Source organism: Eptatretus burgeri, chromosome 3 (genome assembly GCF_056783735.1).
Source record: "Eptatretus burgeri isolate ZD-2024b chromosome 3, Ebu_testis_v1, whole genome shotgun sequence".
NCBI lineage: Eukaryota > Metazoa > Chordata > Myxini > Myxiniformes > Myxinidae > Eptatretus > Eptatretus burgeri.
This window is the reverse complement of record NC_140963.1, coordinates 104,466,528-104,489,550: the sequence shown is the minus strand read 5'-3', so window position 1 is coordinate 104,489,550 and position 23,023 is coordinate 104,466,528. Positions and strand designations below refer to the sequence as shown.

The 23,023-nt window shown below is 43.6% G+C and overlaps 1 protein-coding gene across 3 annotated transcripts in view; it reads left to right on the top strand.

The window, feature by feature from the left end:
- Positions 1 to 14,378, top strand: part of LOC147030575 (receptor tyrosine-protein kinase erbB-4-like) — a 154,509-nt gene extending 140,131 nt beyond the window's left edge. For 2 of the 3 annotated variants that reach the window (XM_085874783.1, XM_085874785.1), the window contains exons 21-28: positions 3,989 to 4,144; positions 5,279 to 5,354; positions 7,842 to 7,988; positions 8,479 to 8,576; positions 8,726 to 8,869; positions 9,483 to 9,533; positions 10,446 to 10,788; positions 12,258 to 14,378. In XM_085874783.1, coding sequence (XP_085730909.1) covers positions 3,989 to 4,144; positions 5,279 to 5,354; positions 7,842 to 7,988; positions 8,479 to 8,576; positions 8,726 to 8,869; positions 9,483 to 9,533; positions 10,446 to 10,788; positions 12,258 to 12,664 — 1,422 coding nt within the window. In that variant the 3' untranslated portion in view covers positions 12,665 to 14,378. The remainder of the gene's footprint in view (positions 1 to 3,988; positions 4,145 to 5,278; positions 5,355 to 7,841; positions 7,989 to 8,478; positions 8,577 to 8,725; positions 8,870 to 9,482; positions 9,534 to 10,445; positions 10,789 to 12,257) is intronic. The other variant, XM_085874784.1, reaches the window with a different exon arrangement.
- The last annotated feature ends 8,645 nt before the right edge of the window (positions 14,379 to 23,023 follow it).

Sequence of the window (23,023 nt, the reverse complement as noted above, 5' to 3'; positions counted from 1 at the left end):
CTTTTCTCCAGAACTGCCATTCACAAAATCCCCTTTTAATTAAGATTGGGGGTTCTTTCACATTGACACATAACACCGCAACCTTTTCAACTGAAAAAAATTTAACAGAAGTGGATTTGGAAATTACTGCCTTTGCTACTTGCTCGGTTAGGGGGACTTGTTTTAGTGTCACACACCCTTGTGGGGGTGGCTCAAATTAGAAAGAAAAAAACGAGGACAGGAACAGGAGGAATATGGGAGAGAGAAGTATAGGAAGTGTGGGGAGGAAGGAGATGGAAGTGCTGGAAGAGTAGAAAGGAGATGTGAATAAAAGGAGGTGGAAGGGTGTGACAAAGCATGTATAGAGCAAACTGGGGGAGGTGGTCACTGTCAAAAACGAAAAGACTTTTCGTCAGCTCTGATGTGAACTTGTGTTAGACCTATGATGTCAGATAAGTGCACTTGTGGTAGGAGTTGAGTGTGCCAATCAAACACATCCTTTAATATTTGACCCTGCGCAATTAATAACATGAGATAGAGGTAAAGGAGACCCTTTGGGAGGCTGTGGCAATTTCTGTAAGATGAGATGTCTTTCAGATGATAATCTCAATAACTTGTTTTATTTCATTAAATTATTTCAATTTGCCAACATTTCTGAATTTTCTTTTTAATATACCGTACCTCCATACTCCACTGATCTGGCAAAAGTAGCGTACTCTATTGATCTAACAAAGGCAAAATGCAGAAAGGAAAAGAAGGGCCACATGAGGGCTCAGCGAGTTATCACATATGCAAACATGGTGGAATTTTACTCCATATATGTCCTTGCTCTCTCCTCCCTTTACTGCTGACCATTCCAAAATATCCTCACTTCAATCCCCTACACTCGTTTCTCTTTCCAATCATCCGGCGTTTTCTTACTTTTCTTAGACTTAGATTGCTCGCCCTCTCTCCCATCCCTTCCCCAGCACTTGAATAATAAATCGATGACCCTTAAGTTGTCCAGCTGCATCTTCTGAAAAAGACATCGAGTCCATGTCCTGACTTAAATGTAATGATTGACATGTAAAGAAATATTTTTCTACATTTTCAAAAACAATTGTAATCGATGAGCTGATTAACCCGATAATTTAATTTTCTACTTTCCACGTTAGCTCGCCATGTACTTAATGATGCACAGTTATAAATATATATATATATTTTTTTAATGAGATGTAACTGGGTGGATGAGATGAATGAGTAAAAACACTTAAAAATAATGTTAAATGAGGAGAATGAGTGAAAACACTCAGTGAAGAGTATGCATGATGTATGATGCTGCTGATCGATTTCCGACGCACCTGTAAACTGTCCAATTGGTGCTTCACAATCATGAACTAGAACGGCACTTGGTGGAGTGCATACCTCCACCAGGCTGAACAGTTTACGTATTATATCTCACTGATAGCCCATCTGCATCCGGGCCTGAACCAAAAGCCAAAATCTACTCGGCTTGTACTTGTCACCTACCCAACTCGTCCAACAAGTTTTGTCATAATCAAACAACATTTTGAAATATTATACGATATATCGTTTTTGAGCCGATCTCTCAATGGTGAAGAATCACTTCAAAAAACTTTTTTTTAATGTAGTATCCCAATCTGGATCGGGATCTTCACCAAAATGTAATCAATTCGTCCTTATCACACACCCAACCTGCCCACAAAATTTCGTCTGAATCCGTTCATAACTTTTTGAGACATCCTGCTCAAAGACAGACAAACAAAGAAACAAGCTGGGAGGAGGCGATGGGTCGCCGAGCATGGAAACTATAAGATATAGAGCAAAATGGATGTCATATAGCGGATAGGGAATCTCCCTTAAGATTATGCATATCAAATCTCATCGAGTTCCATCGACTGATAACTACTTGGTATCCATTTGAATGAAAAGTACCGAAAATGCGGTTTGAAATCGGAAATCCGCAAAGTTCGAGGGGGTGCTGTGGGTGAACAAAGATCTAAATCGAAGATCCGGCTCGATCGTTTGTGCACAATGTATTCCAGACGATTAGTGTGAATTTTCATGACCATCCGACCATAACCCTAGGAGGAGTAGCATTTGGCGTGAAGGCACCTCCAGCTCTCGCATATTATTGATTTTTGCACTAATTGACCTTTGACCCCTGACCAAAGCGAAATCAGTCAATATGTCCTGAGACAAAGTTGTAGTACTCATTGAGTACCATGAACCTGCAAAGTTTCATTCGTATCGATGCACTCACCTGGTCGCTAGGGGGCCTTCAGTTTTCGCCAATTTTCGCGCATACCCTAATTGTAGGGGGCGCTGCGGGTAAAGTATTCCATATATCACAAAAACCGGAATATATTTGATAGAGCATCACCTGTAGATAATTCGTGACAAATTTCATAAGCCTACGTGGGATAATGGCTTTCGGAATTGATTTCGCGTGAACGGTACCGATTTTGAAGGTTTTTCGGTTGTTGCAAGGGAACCAAAGCGTCCCGAGCATCCATCACAATTTACAAAGCACGAGGTCATAAGATGTACCTACCACCCGAGTTTGGTCAAAGTCCGCCCACGTTTACTACCAATTATGCTGATGACAAACGAACAAACATCCAAACAAACACAGAATTACTGACAAGAATGGTCACCTATTTCGGCGACCCACAGACAGACAGGGATGAAAACATAACCTCCGTCCACCTTTGGTGGCAGAGTGCTGTCATATGATGTCATCAGTGGCTTGTTATGTCATCATAATTGCATACGTCAAATCCTTTATCCAATCAGTATGAAAATTTTTATGGGTCATATAGGGCTAAATAGTTTTGGGGGAAAATATTGATGACGTCATCAGTCATGTGGTTCGGCAGACATTTTTTCAAACATCAAAACCTTCAAAAATCTTCTTCTCCGAAACGGCTTAACAGATCAAGGCAAAACTTTACAAGTATGATCGCCTATCCATGAGGAACAAAAAGTTCTCTACCTATGACATCATAGGTCACATGGTTTGGCAGCTATGATTTTTTTGAAGAATAAAACTTTTAAAATCTTCTTCTCCAGAACAGGTTGACAGATCGAGGGGAAACTTCAACCACGTGTTCTCCAAGCCTTGGGGATACCAGGGTGTTCACGAATAATTAATAGGTCACATGATCTGGCAACCATGTTGGATTGAATGAAAATCTTTTAAAAATTATTTCTCTTGAACCGCAGCATCAACCGCCATAAAACTTCACACTTATGATCTACCAGTGATGGGGAAAATATGTTTTAAATTTCAACCTGATCGGATCCATGGTCTGGCAGCCAGAATTATTTAATAGTTTGAATCTGGGTTCAGGAATTTAAATCAAACTTGGTGCAGGTATTATAATGATGTAATAATGTGGGCGGAGGCATATCTGGCGATGTCGTGACTTCAGAGTGCCCTTCTAGTTTTAAGTTGCTGTCATTATTTCTTATGTGGGCCCTGACCTTTTTGATATATTTTTATATATACAAGTGGGCCTTGAGGTGCAATATGTTGAGAACCTCTGAGCTGGAGGACATCATGGTGTCTTTCACAAAGAGGAGATGAGTTATAACCAGCACTTTCAACAAATTACAAATTCCTGCCCAAATCGTCTCTCGTCAAACATTAGGCCGAACCAGCAGGTTCGTGAAAGATTTGTGGCAGAAACTTTGCCCAGCCAAACCCATAAGAAGGTGGGAATGATTGTGGCCATTAAAGAGGGAGTATGTGGAGTTTTTATTCTGGTGCTACAATTTCTGTATAAATTATCTCTTCAGTAGTGGTAGCTTCTAATTTGAAATGATAAGGACAATAATGATGTAACTTTCTTCATTTCACAGATCATGTAGTTGTGCTGTTATTCACGAATAAACAGTTTAATGAGCCGTTTGCTATCAGGCGCTGACAGAGCCCATTTCTCAGGGTGATGTGGTTGCCAGACCAATTAAGACCTCCCTCACAGAGATGTGGTTGTGTCATGTGCAGGGCATGATGTACTTGGAGGAAAGACGACTTGTTCACCGTGACCTCGCCGCACGCAATGTGCTTGTGAAAGCCCCAAACCATGTCAAAATCACAGACTTTGGACTGGCAAAGTTGCTTGACTACAACCAGACGGAATACTATGCAAGTGATGGGAAGGTGATCCTCATATTTTCTCTATTTTTGTATGAACCCCCCACTACCCCCAACGTGGTCCTTTCGGTGACATGGTAAAACATATTGGGGAATAAGACTGCTTCTCTCTCTCTCTCTCTCTCTCTCTCTCTCTCTCTCTCTCTCTCTCTCTCTCTCTCTCTCTCTCTCTCTCTCTCTCTCTCTCTCTCTCTCTCTCTCTCTCTCTCTCTCTCTCTCTTTCTCTTTCTCTTTCTCTTTCTCTTTCTCTTTCTCTTTCTCTTTCTCTTTCTCTTTCTCGTTCTCTTTCTCTTTCTCTTTCTCTTTCTCTTTCTCTTTCTCTTTCTCTTTCTCTTTCTCTTTCTCTTTCTCTTTCTCTTTCTCTGTCTCTGTCTCTGTCTCTGTCTCTGTCTCTGTCTCTGTCTCTGTCTCTTTCTGTCTCTTTCTGTTTCTCTGTCTCTCTCTTTCTGTTTCTCTGTCTCTCTCTTTCTGTTTCTCTGTCTCTCTCTTTCTGTTTCTCTGTCTCTCTCTTTCTGTTTCTCTGTCTCTCTCTTTCTGTTTCTCTGTCTCTCTCTTTCTGTTTCTCTGTCTCTCTCTTTCTGTTTCTCTGTCTCTCTCTTTCTGTTTCTCTGTCTCTCTCTTTCTGTTTCTCTGTCTCTCTCTTTCTGTTTCTCTGTCTCTCTCTTTCTGTTTCTCTGTCTCTCTCTTTCTGTTTCTCTGTCTCTCTCTTTCTGTTTCTCTGTCTCTCTCTCTCTCTCTGTATGTCTCTCTCTGTTTCTCTCTCTGTCTCTCTCTCCCTCTCTGTCTCTCTCTCTCCCTCTCACCCCCTTTCTCTCTCCCTCTCCCTGTCCCTCTCTCTCCCTCTCTCTCCCCCTCTCTCTCCCCCTCTCTCTCCCTCTCTCTCCCTCTCCCTCTCTCTGCCTCTCTCTCTCCCTCTCTCCCCTCTCTCTCTCCCTCTCTCTCCCTCTCCCTCTCTCCCCCTCTCCATTGTACACTTTTTAAGTGTCTCAAAACGTTTTTTATTTGCTATCAAAATTGCTGATGTGCCATTAACTTCCACTCTCGTCACATTCTCTGTAAAATTGTTCCGATGCTCTCATTGAAATAATGTAATACAATTGTTGAACTGGCTTACCTGAGCCGATCCTTCATGTTTTTCAGCTCCCAATCAAATGGATGGCACTGGAATCTATCCAGCAGCGAATTTTTACACACCAGACTGATGTGTGGAGCTACGGTATGCTTGATGTCTTGTCTCACGGGTATTCTTAAATTAAGATATCCTGTGCTGCATGCTGTTCTTGTACACCTGAGAGTAACTGCTGAGAAACAGCAAGCTTGGATGCATTAGAGGCCAGTCTTCTGCTTTTATTCCTCATATGAGGGACCTGTGTGGTATGGAGAGGGGTGGGAGTGGGGGGGGGGTAGGGTGTTGAGGGTAGTACTTATTAACCGTTTAAATGGGAGATCCCAAGGTAGAATGCCACCCTGAGGTATGTGTATTGCATCAAATTCTCATGAAACATAAACTACATTAGGAACAGGGCAGAACCCATTCCTTCACCATGGTGCACATGCAAAGTCATTCCAGAATGTTTCATCATCATCCTCACCATCATCATCATCATCCTTATCATGTACCATGCACTATTCAGAGCGTTGGTGCTGCCAAAGCAGTTACTAGGCTACAATCCTGGTCAGGTCACCACTCTGACTCAGTAAGTCATGGCAAGAAGTTAGAATTTGGCCATGGTGCCAGTTATAGCCCTACTCTTCACGAAGGACACTGTCAGATCTTTACATCCGTTAACTAATGCCAGCAAAGGGGACACCTAGTTTAACATCCATCCGTAGGATGGCACACACGTTGATGAACCACCCTGCCTGTGAAACACCGGGATGACAGTTTACAGCTGGGTCGAGATTTGAGCCCACACTAGACAGTTTTAGAGGTGTGTTTATACCTCTAAGCCACCCTCACAGTCCTTCCTTACAATACCAATCTTTACAATCAGTTACTTTTTTCTTTGCAAGTTGAAGGCTCATAGAAGAGTGAGATGGGTAAAAAGGCAATGAACTGACAGTGTTTGACTGACTGAACCCCATTTTACTGAACAAGCAGGGAAATGAATGAACAGGAAAGAGGAAAGGGGTGGAGGAGGGGATAGCAGGTGACATGCATTGGTAGTGGACTGCCTGCTTGAAGCTTCATTAACAGAAATGTGATCACACCAGTGGTGAGGGCCAGCTCACATCCAAGAAACACACTGTCTCTGCTGACCCAGTTCCTACTCACCCTGTCCCTGCTCCCTCCATCAGTGTTCTCCTGTTTTTTTCTTCCCACTCTTTAACACTCTGGTCCAGCAATATCAAGCAAAGCTTCGTGTTCCAACTTCACACATCTGTTCCTCCAGGTTGTTGCAGTGAGCCCAGATATTGTATCTCTTGGAAACATTTATTTTACACGATGTCATACTCTTCTGTCTCTCCCTAGTTATTGTCTCCTCCACTCTGATTCCCACACAGGTGGTGGTGTCACTGTGTGCATTCATTCCTCCCTTCCCCACAACCCCATGCTAACTGTTCGTGCCCAAACCTATGGAGTACATTTGGCCATGTTTGCCACTTCCGAACAACGTATTGTTTCTGTGTGGTCTCCCCTCCACCCAGCTTCGATGACTCCATAGATGAGGATCTCTCCACAAACATTGACACGCTGCTCTTCGTTCACCCCTCTTCACACTTGCTATGCTATGGAGACTTTGTTACCATACCAGCTGGCTTCATCTTTGTTGACAAATTTCAGTACATGGCCAAGCAGCATAAAACAACAGCTAATGTCACAGAATGACAGCGAAGTCATTCTGCGAAATGACTGGACTTACTCGGTCTGTTTCTTTTTCAACACGCATCTTCAGAAATTGCAACCATTCAATACTGGACCTTATCATGTCAAAATTTCCTCAAACTTCTCCTCCTCTAGGCTCTCAGGCTCCACTGGCTCTTCTGACCTTGCATTGGTAGAAGTGGGAATCCATTTCGCAGTTATTAGTAGCAGTATTAGAGAACTTTGGCAGTTAGAAGTTATTATTATTATCCCCACACTTTTTGAAAAAAGAAAAGAAAAAACTCGAAGAAAAAAAAAAGTGACCGAGGATATTGTAATCGGTTCCATCTGTCCATCTGTCTGTTCATCCATCATGCTCTCTCCTCCTAAACGGTTGTGCAGAAGTTCACCAAATGGGGTCACAAGAGTCAAAACAGAAGAAAAAAAACTTTAAATTTGATATTGAGTCAATCCTGGTGGATCTTTCAACTTTGCATTAGGTGTGAAGTGTGGGGATTCGTGATGGCGCACCATCAACTTCGCTCTCGTTATTATTATCATTATTATCATTATTATTCATAGAAGAAGAAGAACCCCAAGGTGCAGAAGTTTGTACGGCAATTTGGTAAAACTGAAGATTGTTTTTAAATGTTTGGAAATGTAACTCGAACAGAAAAGTTAGCAGGTTGGGCAGGTGCTCACATTGATGTCGTTTCATACATGACATGATTTATTTGTCATATTTGAGTAAATTGAAAGTTCTTCTGCAATCACACTGAATTGTCGAAAGGCATCCTTATGAATATTACAAACGTGAAGGTTCACTAACAAGGATAAACCATGAATTGCAGAAATTGTATTCTTGTGCTGTTCAAGAGCTGTTATCCCGTTTACCAGGTGTCACAGTATGGGAGCTCATGACCTTCGGAGGAAAGCCGTACGAGGGGGTTTCTGCACGAGATATTCCGGAGCTGCTTGAGAAAGGGGAGCGTTTAACTCAACCTCATATATGTACCATTGACGTGTACATGATTATGGTGAAATGTAAGTGTGCGGCAGAATAATTACTGCTCTTCGATATAGTTTCTTGCCTTAGCCATTCGGCCATAAACAATTAACTGAAACCCAATTGGTTTAATTTGCAATTTACACACACGGAACTTTAGTGCAGGAGCAGACTATTCGGCCCACCATGCCTGCACTGCACCGACCTCAGTATCCATCACTCATCCACACACAAGCTACATACAATTCCTGCCAATATCCCTGTGCCTCTCCATCTCCAATACATCTAGGTACCTACCCAATTCCAATTTAAACCTATCTACCACCTCTTCTACCACTACCTTTCTTGGGAGACAATTCCATGCATGAACTACTCTAAATGAAAGACCGCTGCCTTAGTACTTTTCTCTCATCTTCTTTATGCTCAGGCTATAGCCCCTGGTCCTAACTGTCCATTCTGCTGAAAACAGTTTGGTCGAAAGAGATCATTTAAAATTTCAAGCATTTTCTTGTTTACTCTGCCCGGCAGGTTGGATGATCGATGCAGAAAGCCGTCCGCGCTTCCGTGAGCTTGCTGCCGAATTCTCCAAAATGGCCCGTGACCCGTCACGCTACCTAGTGATCGAGGTGATGATTGGCCGTTCTTCATTTGCTGGGTTAAAATCTTCAACATTCATGAGCTACTGGCAGCACAACTGCCTGCAATGATAATGCCATGGTGATTCCTTGAAATTTGCATCGTTTGTTAATTAGTCACTTTATTTTTCACTCCGCAGGATGATGACTGCATGAAGCTGCCAAGCCCAATGGACGGCCGTACCCTTCCGTTGCTGGACGACGAAGACATGGGACAGATTGTGGATGCAGAGGAATACCTGCGCCCACAGATATTTGGAATGCCGCATTCTGGCCAATTCTCGGTACGGTTTGTCAGATGGATTATCTCCGCATGATGAAGAGGAGCATGCATTGTGAAAAAGAGGGTCACGTGAATTGTGGTGGAAGTGAGTGAGTAAAGGTGCGAGAATAGTGACGAAGAGAGGAAAGGCCAAAGGAAGAGATAATTTCTGCAGTATGTGATGTAGTGAGAATGTAGAATGGTCTTGAACGTGCTTGCTTTTTCGATGCTGAAAAAGGTTACAGCTAAGCTCACTGAATGGAGTCTCGTAAGGCGGTGCTTGCATTGTGGATCTTCATTTCCAAGCTTCACTGCTAATCGCCAAAGGGTTCATGGACATTTGGAAGTTCAGTTTCTTGCAACTCATTGATCGCAAAGCTATTACTGCTGCATAGATTGATCAGGATGTAGATATAACATCGATTATGATGTTCATGATCTTCTCTTCATCGATAGTGGGAATATTTTCTTTATTATTGTTGTGGGAAGGGGAGGAAAGGGGTGCGGTGGCTTCACAGTGAAGCAGAATTGTGTGAAGGTAAATACTGTATATGTTTTGCATCACTCATGAGCATAACAAGATAATGCTAATTTTGTTGAAATGTATCCACTATTCCCACTATGTCTGTTCTCAGAGTCACATGGGCACCGCTTCTCATGGTCATACGAGTAACGGCACTCTCGGGGTGAGTGGTAAAGTTTAATAACAACCCCTCCGTCCCCACTCTGCCATAACAATTTTCCCCACATCAACCAGGGCTCTGCACCATTAGTAATGATTCCATTGAATTTTGGGATCCAATATGTTGTACTTGAATTTTTACAAAACCTATTTACTATAAAGGGCTGGCAGGATAGCCTGGAGGTATGTGCATTCACCTCTCAGCTCTCTTGCCTGGATTTGAATTCCGACTCAGGTTTGAAACTGTCATCCCGGTGTTTCACTCTTTGGGTGATTCATCATCGTGTATGCCGTCCCTCAGATGGATGTTAAACTGAGCATCCCGTCTGCCGGCAGTAGTTGGTGGACGTTAAATATCCTATGGCGTCCTTCATGAGGAGTAGGCGAGTTATTGCAGGCACCTTGAACAAATTACAAATTCTTACCCTGACTGACTACTGGGGATATGACAGCAAACCACTGAGCATAAACCCATGCCAAGAAACTGCTTCTGCAGCACAATGCTGGTAAATAGGGGCATTGCATCAGTAGCACAGATATGCCCCCAGAAAATGATGCAGCCAAGCAGCCACAGGCTTCATACGAATAAATAAATAAAAACATTTGGTGCAATGTGATATTGGCCTGTTACTGTTCCCTTCCGTACCCCTGTCTCATGATGTCAGAGATACAGGTTCAGATTCCATTTACCCTTTATGTCTGTCCGTTATCTACTAGTGTCCCTATGATTCATGTAAATGTACACTGACATCCACTAATGTCTTTTCCTGCATGTGACTTTTATACTAGTTCTTCCATGATCACTAATATTCCATGATCACATGATATTCCATGATAGCCTTAAATCACTGGTAAAAAAAAAACTTGGTTTTTTTACTTTGCAAATCATAATTGGTCAAATCGCTTCACCCAATAGAATTCCACAGCCGATTCTTCATACGGCTCAGATCAGGGTGCCGCAGCCCCTCGCATCCAGCCACAGCCACGTTCCCTGTCTCGCCCCGCCGGCGGACGTAGAGGCAGCAAGGGCGGAGGAAATGGAGACGGTACACCCTCTGGGACTTTGAGCAATGGATGCTGTGATGACCCGAAGGTTTGGGACTTGGCGAGAGATGAAAGCGCACGGCTTCGATACAGCAGTGATCCAACCAGGATACAGCCACGCGATGAGATGCACGGAAGTCATGCCGTCGGTGGAAGAGTGGGAGTCGAAGGTGCTGTGGAACCAGATGGGCCAATGCCACACCTTGACAATCCAGGTTTAAGTTTTGATATTTCTTCACCTTATATAGTAATTCCATAAAATAGTAGTGTTTCATTAATTTGGATTCCTTTAGTTAAAGTAGTGTTTGTTCTGATATCAGGTAAATAACCAGAAATAAGATTGGAGCATACTAAATATTATGTATGGATCACCTTTTGCACGATCGGCATTAGAAAATGTTCGAGTCCTTGTGAAGATCCTTCAGTTTGCATAATTTCTCCAAGTCGACAAATGCCATGCATGACGGGCCATTCATGAGACTGAAGCCAAGTAGTGCAGTGGGGCTTCCATCATCATATGTGGTGGTGATCACGCTTACCTTTGCACAATAAAGGAAAGGTGGCAAACATTAGCGAGGATCATATATGGTACCAGTCCTTGGAGCCACCTCATGTGCAGGAGCCGGTCAAAGTGTGATCTTTTGATTCTGTGCCTCATCAGTTACGACCAATCGTCTCAATAATTGAAATCGTGAAGGATAAATACATCAACACTTTGATGCTCTGAAAAGCTGAAAAACAAACATACAAGTAAATATGAAAATCTCTCAGATCACAATCAAGAGAGCATATTTGACCCTGGGAAGAGCATCATAATGACACGCATGATATTAGTCCTCAGACAGAGTGTGTTTAGCAGCTCACTCCATAAACACGAACCAAGCCGTCCTGGATGGCCTCTTCATTTTGCTTAGCATATCGTTATGCTTGACTATTTGCACCATTATAAACATGCCTTTCAGTGTGGCCGACAGGTTGGTGCAGAGGAATAGTGTATAGTACTTACCGTTGATTCGATTCCAGACTATAAACTATAAACTGTCGGTCAGTGCTTCGTAGGCCGAACGCTTCATCGCAAGTTATGTGTCGTCCCTCGACAGTCATTAAGCCGGGTGTCCCGTCTGTTAGAAATGGCTGGTGGATGATAAACTTCCCACTGACTTTTTCAAAGAATAGGCAAGTTATCACCAGCATTCTGGTCACATTTCTGCCTTAACCAGTTCCATTTGAACATCATGTCTGGCTTGCTGGTTAATGAAAGACTTGAGCCAATATATCCCCTGCAACCCACTCTAAAAGGCTGGGATTCGTTGAAATAGTGGTAGTTGTCGTAATAGTCATCGACCTTTTAAGATCCTTGTGCAGAGAATAGCATGACATGTACAAATCGAATAGGAACCTGAGCACCACATGACCCATTTTAATTCTAAAGCATATTCAGGGCAGTGCATCAAATTAAAGCAGCTTGTATAAAAAAAATTTGGCCTAATCACTGGAGTTATTATATAATTAGCATAAAATGTTTCAGCATGATGTTTATGGTCAGAAATAGAAAATGCACCACTACAATACCTTCAAAACGTGTCTTCAATGTTGGTGTAAAGGTTGTCGTCGTTGGTTTATAGTTTTTTCCAAACATGGAAGTTTATTATTAATCAAGATCTCCATTGTTTTGTTGATGCAGAATACATGAATCCCTTTCTGGAAACGAGGTCACCAATATTTGACACGCATCCAGACTACCTGAACATGCAGGAGCCAGGATGTGAAGGCATGCCGAGATTGAGGTCCATGGCTGTACCGAGCAGCGTCGAAAACCCTGAGTACCTGGAGCCGGATTGCGACCGCTCGGTTGACAATGGCCCACAAGATCCTCCTTGTGAAGCCTTTGATAATCCCGAGTATCTGCAGCCTGCTGGGCCGGGGCGGCAACTGTCATTGGAAAATCCGGAATACCTTGCGCTCACCGCAGAGAGTGATGCGATGTGTCACCAGGCAAGTGGTCCAGTGATGGAGAATCCTGAGTACTTGTTGTCCGCTAGGCCTCGGCCTCCCATAGGATCTGCTCGTGCACTGGATACGTTGGTATGACACGCGCTCACAACGAATCAAGCACATGAAGCATGTATGTGGATTTATGGGGGGGGGAAAAAAAGAAGAAAACGAAGGGACCGTCTTGTGGTCATGGCCATCATTGAGATGCATCTGGATAATAAGACACTCAATTGAGACTTTTAACTTTTATATTGTTTTTGACATATTCGGCACAACCTCCATCAAGGTGTCATCACTGTATCAACCTCGAGTAGGCCTGCACAGCTTGTGCCATGTTGTGGCTTCAATTCCAATGGCACAGCTAATTGTGGAGCTGATCAGTCACAGGTGTTGCATTAGAAAGGTGAACCTTCTGCATTGCTCTCACCAATGGCACCACCAGCTGAATACAGGTGTTAGCAACGTCTCAATTTTGCCAATTCATTGGCACACCGCTTCTGGCAAAGAACGGAGATTTATTGAAATCAGAAATACTGTCTTCTTGCACTATTCTAGTGAAGTTTTCAATTCATGAATTTGGTCTGCTGCTTGCATCATCACTTAGGCACAGCTACGCCGCTGAGCCAATGCCCCTTGAGATTCCGACAGGAATTAAAAAGTTGACCAGGTACCTACGCACTTTGAAGGGCACACTGTGGGATCTTTAACATCTGAACGATGGGGCACTCATTGACACCACCTTGTGCGAAGCACCAGGGTGACGAGTCTGTAGATGTGCTGGGAATCCTGTCAGCCTCTTCATGCACTGAAGGACGGAAATACTGGGAACACCCGAAACCACTTCCCAAGGGAAACGAGCGTGTAGCCCAATTTATGGGATTCCGAACACTGTTGACTTTGTTGGCAGGACCAGCAATAATCCCATCAGCACCGATTGTTTCTACCGGTGTTTGTAGAATCAGGAAACAGTGTTAACTGTACTCGACCATGACATGTAGCGAGCCTATCAAGTGAACATTACAAACAATCCAGTTTTTCACTTGCTCTTTTATCACTTGTAAATAATGTACATTCCAAAGTGTGGGGTTTTTTGGGGGGGGGATGGGAATGGGGGACCTGAGGAAGATATGGGTGGTAAAACAGGGAAGATACAGGTACGAGGATTAACAACTGTCGAGAACAAATGTGGCTTTTCTAATCACATTTTTGAGATTCATCGACACTTAGCAAAACACAAGCAAGGAAATGCCTTTTTGCTCACTTTGTGATATAAATCATGCCTAATTGGTAATGATCCATGTTTGTTTTCCACTGTTGTAGATACAAGGATGACAAGGGCATTGATTGTACGTACGCGGAACTTGTTTAAATTTGTGCGTTTCTTTCCCATCTCTTGTACTTGTTGTCTGCTGGGCGCAATTTATTTATCAGCAAAGCATTGAATCTCACGTTTGTCCAAGAAAACATGCATTCACTCATCCAAGGATTGCTCGGGGAAAGAAAAATACATACCAGCACGTCACAACTGTCATTTAAACTGCGATCAAAGATCTTTTTACATCTTAAAATGTGTTGTTCAAACAAATCACAACTTTGGTGACTTTCAATGTTTATTTCCTTTCATCGACAAACTGTTTTACATGGGCCGAGGTATGTATGGATATGTTTAGAATCCTGTTAACCGCAATTGAAATGAATCGTAGCGTTTGATTTACAAATGATCTTCTGAACACTTGTGATATTTCATATCTTGCTGGGATCTTCAAAGGTTTGGAACAGTTCTGCTCATATAAATGAATTATCAAAAACCGTACGTCTGTGGAAGTGTAATAGCCTGTCTGCCCGTGGTGTGTGTGTGTGTGTGTGTGTGTGTGTGTGTGTGTGTGTGTGTGTGTGTGTGTGTGTGTGTGTGTGTGTGTGTGTGTGTGTGTGTGTGTGTGTGTGTGTGTGTGTGTGTGTGTGTGTCCAGGTCATAACGTTTTTTGACCATTTGAACTTTTGTCATCAAATTCATGATATGGAGAACACAAATTAATAATTGGGTCAAAAGTCAATCGTCCATTTTCATCCGATTGACTTGAAATCTGAACAGAATTTGCATATTTGATCGCTGAATTGTCTCACCAATCAAAAGCTAGAAGTCTATTGTTTTTGAGGTCAAAAGGTCAAAGTCACAGCAACTAATTTTGCAAATACCAGTCCATGACCACTTGTTACTTGGATTTTGTGTTGGTTTTTCTCTGTTTGTTTGTCTGTCCGCTCACCTTTAATCACCTACAGGTCACAATTTTAAACTGATCTTCATGAAACTTCACCAACGGGTGGAGTTGGTGGTCTGAATGTTCATGAAACAGAGTCCTATTTATTTTGAGGTCAAAAGCTCATCATAGGCTAAAGGTCAACTTTTTCAAATTTCTAAAATCCTCAATTTTAATCCCATTATCTTGAAATTTGAAGAGCATTTGCATATCAGGTCACTGAATTCAACCACCTCTTATTTTTAAGGTCAAAAGGATAGGCCTAATCCTTTCTATAATTAATGGACCGGTGTTTTATTTGTTTGTTTGTTTGTCATGCCACTCTTACAGTTCTGGGCCAATTACATCCAGACCTGCTGCAGAGGATTAGCATAACCCCAATTAATGTACGGGGATGTTTTTATCTTTGCCGGTGTTCTTGGGGGTGGGGACGCAAATTCTATATGTTAATGTGTACCATGTAGAACCGCCTTCAGGTGGTTGGGGGTGGGGGGGGGTATTACAAGTTTCCACCATTTCCAGTACAGTACAATACAGTATTGGATTCTTGTCCCCACATTTTCCAGTACTGCGAGGTGTTCTGAATCGTAAGCAGTGGGATTGTTTTTGCTTCATGCACATAACCCAGGTTAACTGTCAGTTGCCTATAAAGGTATGCGTCAGAAGAACGTGGTGCATGCTTGGAACAAGATCGCCTGTAGGGCGGGTACTCTGCTCGTTTCTAAAATTGAGAGATAAGGCCAAAAACGACATACATCATGGTATCTCAAAAAGTTGTGAACGAGTTATGACAAAACAAGGTGGATGAGTTTGTTAGGTGACAAGAACAATGAAGCGGATTCGATTTTGGTTCAGATCCAGCCCATCAGTGGAATACAAAACATAACCTGTTCATCCTGGTAGAAGTGTGTGCTCTACCGAGTGCCGTTCTAGTTCGTTCTGTTTTGCCAAGTGTCGCTCTATGAGTGATTCTTTTTCATTTAGTCTGTCGGTGTCTGTCTGTCTGTCTGGCCGGGTCAAAACCTTTTTACCCTTTGTTATCAAATTTTCAACAAACCTTTATTATGGCAATATTGGACAAAAAGAATATCTTTTCTTTTTCTTTTCCAAAGTTTAGAGTGCAAAGTAGACACAGATGGGGGGGGGGGGGAGGGTGGGGGTTGTATCCATTGTCAAGGCTCGTATGAGATGGGTTTTGCATTTTGGGATTCGTTCATGGTTTATTTTGTACTCATGATAAAAGCCACAGTGGAAACAGTCCATGTACTAAGGAGCCATGTGCTTGTTTGTTAAATTCGAATGTTAATCTACTTGAGCTGGAAAAAAATATTTTGTTCCTGATTGAATGGTTGAAGTAGTTAAGGATTCTTACCTGCACTTCTGTGGGTTTGTGGTTTGAATCGCAGTCAAGACACGTTTATAAATACGAAGTTGTTGTCAATTATGACTGAATTGTGCCAATCTTGATAAAAATTGTATTTAAATCATTATATGAATCCATCATACTAAAGTGGAGCCATGGTGTATGTATGTACTGTGTGTATTGTAGGGGGTCGGGTGAGAAGACCACTGGGGGGGGGGGAGCTATCTCGGCTCCCACCAGACTCCCCGGAATTGTAGGCCGTTGCACACGGATAATTTCGTGACTTTGGTGGGTCGCTTAACCGACCGTGGACGCCAATAACTCAACCGCGTGACCTAGGGTCCTCCTGTCTATGGGTTAACCGGGTTACCTAATTAATCGCGTGATTTAATTACCGGGGAGTACGCCTTGTCCGAACCGGATCACTTTACCGGACCTGATCACTTTACCAGATCGGATGCAGCCGAGCGACACTGCCAAGGACATATCGGCTCAAAGGAATGGATCGTTGGGAATAAAGTCACGGCTAATCTAGGATTCGGACCATGCTGGATCAATGAAGGAAAAGACAAAAAGGAGCAGGGAACATTTCTAATAATAATTTATTTACAATGGGGCAAAGAAAAGTATGTGGTACAATCAATAGATTTATTGGGGTGTGCAAGCAGAGATAGGGAAGAAAGGTGTGGTGGGGCAATAAACAAGCAACTTATGAAAGTGGACCAGGGCAGACCTAACCCAAAAATAATAATAATAATCTTCTGCAGGTTTACTTATTTCAACAGGCACCAGGACACACACACACACACACACACACACACACACACACACACACACACACACACACACACACACACACACACACACACACACACACACACACACACACACACACACACACACACACACACGAGGTATTGCAGCAAGACAGGAGAGGAGTTGAGGCTTCGGCCTCTCGGTACCTTTGTATAATTGATTGCCTGAACACGCCACCAATGCGATTGGGGGGGGACTCCATGGTGCGGTACCCCCCCCCCGACAGCTGGCGCGTCGTCTCTTGCTTCGGGCAGCTCGTGTCGAGACCGTGGGCATGAAGGAGGGGCTTGAGTTGGGAGGGTGGAGTCTGCGTCGTGTGGGCGGAGAAGAGGAGGCGGAGTCGAGGCGATGATGACAGAAGGCGGAGTCGAAGTCCAGTTTGAACGGGAGGCGAGGCAGGGTAGAGAGAGAGAATGGCTCCGCTCGAACCTTTACAGGCCCCGCGGCGCGGGGCAGGGAACTACCCGGAAGCGTTGTGTCGTCACCCAAATCGGGCGCTCTGATTGGCCCTGACCCCCTGCGCGGCCCGGCCGCGATGGCCGGAAACTGCAACATTCCATTTCCGGCAGGATGACCCTGCGCCGCAAAAATATCCCGCTCCGACCTCACGACATGACACGAATCACTCATACCGAACTCCGTGCCATGAATCGCCCTGCAAGAATCCCCAGGCCATGCCCTGATGACTGGCCGGGAGTGGCGTCGGTCCTGCATGCCTGCTCTGGCGCCCCGACCAGCGCTGGTCAACGCGCCTGCTCCGTGTGCGCCACGCAGCCCCAGCTGTACAACATGCCCCGCCCGATCGCAGCTTCGCTGGTCGGAGAGGCGACAAGACGTTCGCCGTCCGTGGGGAACATCCGCAGCCACCAGCGAGGACCGAAGGTACGATGTTATGGCGAACCCATGCACAGACAGTAAGATGTGTCCAGAAGGTGTCACGAGTTAAGCGCTGGTCTGCCTTCGAGCACATTCCGTACAGGGCGCTTCGAGCACATTCCCACGGCCCATGTGATTCGCCCGATTCTGCGATCGTGTGCGCTGGGCCAACACCGATATGTGTCAGGTGTTGAGGGGAACGCTCGAATATAATAATTCTATGGAGGTTTAGAATGAAAAGGATATAGATGTGTCAGATGGGGAGAAATGGAGGGGGCGGGGGGGGGGGGAGAATGCCGATATGGGTTGAAAAGTACGTGCCACCCGCATCATGCACGACGTGGCGTGGTTGTTTTACTATTATGGGCCTCGATTGAGGGATCGCTTGAGGACGGGAGCTCTGTGCTGTCGATGCTCATGTGATGTTTGAGCTCCCTTTCTCAGGTGCTGTTTCTTCCGTCTCCTCAGTACGTATTCTGTGCAGTGTGGGCGTCGTGTTGAGTGTGCTTTCTACGGAGGGGTGTCCAGCGTAATGCCTGCGGCCTTTGCTGAGGACCCATCTCACAGCGACGGGCGCACGTGGCTCAGATTTACCTCAGGAATAATCAGAAAATAAGAGTAGGAATGAAGTTGGAAATAAAATGAAGAAGAAATGATGTAAGTAAACCTCGCTATGAGATCCTTGCAATGCACACCACTGTTGTCCCACGAGACAAAAGGGAAGGGACGTATATTAATGGGATAACTGTCTTGGGATCACTATCTGTTGGAAGCATGCGGTTCCGAGAACCGCAACAGTATGTATGTACTGTGCCTATGTATGTATATACTGTGTGTATGTATGTACTGTGCCTATGTATGTATATACTGTGTGTATGTATATACTGTGCCTATGTATGTATATACTGTGTGTATGTATGTACTGTGCCTATGTATGTATATACTGTGTGTATGTATGTACTGTGCCTATGTATGTATATACTGTGTGTATGTATGTACTGTGCCTATGTATGTATATACTGTGCCTATGTATGTATATACTGTGTGTATGTATGTACTGTGCCTATGTATGTATATACTGTGTGTATGTATGTACTGTGCCTATGTATGTATATACTGTGTGTATGTATGTACTGTGCCTATGTATGTATATACTGTGCCTATGTATGTATATACTGTGTGTATGTATGTACTGTGCCTATGTATGTATATACTGTGCCTATGTATGTATATACTGTGCCTATGTATGTATATACTGTGCCTATGTATGTATATACTGTGCCTATGTATGTATATACTGTGCCTATGTATGTATATACTGTGCCTATGTATGTATATACTGTGCCTATGTATGTATATACTGTGCCTATGTATGTATATACTGTGCCTATGTATGTATATACTGTGCCTATGTATGTATATACTGTGCCTATGTATGTATATACTGTGCCTATGTATGTATATACTGTGCCTATGTATGTATATACTGTGCCTATGTATGTATATACTGTGCCTATGTATGTATATACTGTGCCTATGTATGTATATACTGTGCCTATGTATGTATATACTGTGCCTATGTATGTATATACTGTGCCTATGTATGTATATACTGTGCCTATGTATGTATATACTGTGCCTATGTATGTATATACTGTGCCTATGTATGTATATACTGTGTGTATGTATGTACTGTGCCTATGTATGTATATACTGTGTGTATGTATGTACTGTGCCTATGTATGTATATACTGTGCCTATGTATGTATATACTGTGTGTATGTATGTACTGTGCCTATGTATGTATATACTGTGTGTATGTATATACTGTGCCTATGTATGTATATACTGTGTGTATGTATGTACTGTGCCTATGTATGTATATACTGTGTGTATGTATGTACTGTGCCTATGTATGTATATACTGTGCCTATGTATGTATATACTGTGCCTATGTATGTACTGTGCCTATGTATGTATATACTGTGTGTATGTATGTACTGTGCCTATGTATGTATATACTGTGTGTATGTATGTACTGTGCCTATGTATGTATATACTGTGTGTATGTATGTACTGTGCCTATGTATGTATATACTGTGCCTATGTATGTACTGTGCCTATGTATGTACTGTGCCTATGTATGTATATACTGTGTGTATGTATGTACTGTGCCTATGTATGTATATACTGTGTGTATGTATGTACTGTGCCTATGTATGTATATACTGTGTGTATGTATGTACTGTGCCTATGTATGTACTGTGCCTATGTATGTATATACTGTGTGTATGTATGTACTGTGCCTATGTATGTATATACTGTGTGTATGTATGTACTGTGCGTATTTATTATGTATGTACATATATATATATATATATATATATATATATATATATATGTATATAAGTTTATGTGGACAGTGTGTATGTATGTGTACTTTATGCATGTACTGTGTGTATATATATATATATATATATATATATATATATATATATATATATATATATATATATATATAAATATATATATATATATATATATATATCTATATATATATGTGGACAGTATGTATGTACTGCATGTGTGTATGTATGTATGTGTGTATATATATATATATATATATATATATATATAATATATAATATGTACTGCATGTGTGTATGTATATATGTATGTGCTGAAATGAAAGCGAGAGAAGAACCTTCAGAGTTTAGGCTTTATTCCATTTGATTGGAGCCGCTTCTACGGGCACACCAGGAAATACAAACGCAGCATGGAGTACAAGCAGTAAGGTACACACGCGCAACTAATCACCGCAAAATAAATCAGTATTATATATCAATCAGTGTTCTCACCATTCAATGAGCACCAAGTGAGCCGGCGACATACAACGGCAATGCCCCAGGGACAAAACCCCGCGGCCGAGCCGAACCTCAGCTTTATCTCTTCTGTGCTCGAGCCGGGCATCATGTGATCACACGTCACGACCTTCCATTCACCACATTCTCCCCGTCTTTAAAATGTAACTAGAGGCCCAGCTAACGCACCATGATTACTTCAGCGCTACAGGAGTATACATTTCAAGCAACGCGAACTATCTAATCGACAGAAGCATACATGCCAAGCAGTGAGGATTATTTTGAGTTGTAGGAGCATGGTAATGAGCATCGATATATTATGTAACGAGCATATAGGGGCATGAGCATCGAGGATGCCGATAATCCCCTTTACAGATTGAGTCGGCGAGGGGGTATTATTCGCCGGCCTCTCCGGGAGTAGATGGCGGTTTCACTTGAGGGAGGCTTCCGATCCTTTTGGTGAGCCTCGACTCGTGCCGGAGATGACTCCCCGATCGCCCCCGGGTGGAACGCGGTAGCTCCGCCGTCTCCCTTCTCGGGTGGAGTCCCTGGGGGAGAAACACCTGGGGGGGAAATGTCAGAGGGAGGTGTGCCAGATGGTGGTGTACCGGCGGGGGTAGTACCTGAGGGAGCCAAATGACGAACCGACACGGTGGTCTCCCTGCCATCCGGGAGCCTGACATGAGCGTATTCTGGATTAGTATCGATGAGCTCGACCCCTTCCACCAGGGGTTCATACTTGCTTTGTCGTACCGGGCGTTTCATGAACACTGTTCCGGGATGGGTTAGCCAGTTGGGCACCGATTGGCCGTCAACATAACGTCGTTGGTGAGTAAACATTCGGTCGTGAGGAGTCGCATTGGTGGACGTGCAGAGCAAAGAGCGTATGGAATTCAGAGCGTCGGGAAGGGTAACCTCCCACCGCTCGGGGCCCAGTCCTCTTGATTTCAACGCCAGAGTTACGGCTTTCCAAATAACTCCATTATAACGTTCCACCTGACCATTACCCTGTGGGTTGTAACCCGTCGTTCGACTAGTTGCGATGCCGTGCTCTAATAGGAACTGTTTTAGCCCGGCCGACATGAAACACGGCCCTCTGTCTGAATGTATGTACGAAGGTTTCCCAAACATAGCGAAGAGGTCAGACAGACATTTCACGACAGTGCCCGAGGTCATATCCGAGCACGGAAACGCGAAAGGGAACCTTGAATACTCATCAACAACAGTGAATATGTATCTGTTGTCTGTCTCGGTCGGCAGGGGCCCTTTGAAGTCAATGTTTAGTCTCTCGAAGGGAGAAGTGGCCTTGATCAGTCTGCCAGGAGCCGAACCATAGAATCTGGGTTTTAGTTCAGCACAAACAGGGCATGAAGCATTCATTTGTTTAATATCTTCAATAGAATAGGGCAGGTTCTGTCTGCGTACGAAATGTGCCATTCTGGTTACCCCCGGGTGGCACAGACACATGGAGGTCTTGCAAAGCCCGACTGATTACCGCCGAGCAGTAGACCCGCGAGAATGTGTCTGCAGCAGGGTTTTCCCTCCCGGGCCGGTAAACAATGTCGTAACTATAGCAAGCTAGGTCTATCCGCCATCTCATAATTTTTTCATTCTTAATTTTCCCGTTATTTTTCCCATCAAACATGAATGCCACGGATCGTTGGTCCGTAACGAGCGTGAAGTGGTTTCCCAGCAAATAATGTCTCCATTTGCGCAGCGCTTCGACGATGGCATACGCTTCCTTCTCTATCGCTGAGTGTCTCTGCTCGCTTCCAGAGAGAGTTCTCGAGAAGAACGCGACGGGTCTCCCAGACTGATTAAGCGTAGCAGATATGGCGTGATCTGAAGCGTCTGTCTCCACCACAAAGGGCACCGAGCTATCGATCGATAAAACCACGGAATTACTGATATCGTCTTTGAGGTTGTGGAAAGCTGTCACAACAGCGGCATCTGGTGGAAAGTTTTTGCAATGCACTAGGGGATGTATTTTCTCGGAGTATTGCGAAATCCATCTCGCATAGTAAGCGAACATGCCGATCACCCGGCGCATCGTCTGCAGGTCCTGAGGTGGTGGTAGCTCACGGAGCGGGCGCAATCGTTCAGGATCAGGCTTAATTGTGCCGTCGGCTATTGTGTAGCCGAGAAGGTCAATTGACCTTGCCGAGAATACGCATTTCTCATAGTTGAGAGTCAGATTATATTTTCTAGCAATGCTCAAGAATCTGTCCAGATTCATGTCATGTTCCCCCTGATCCCTACCGCACACTGTGACATTGTCCAC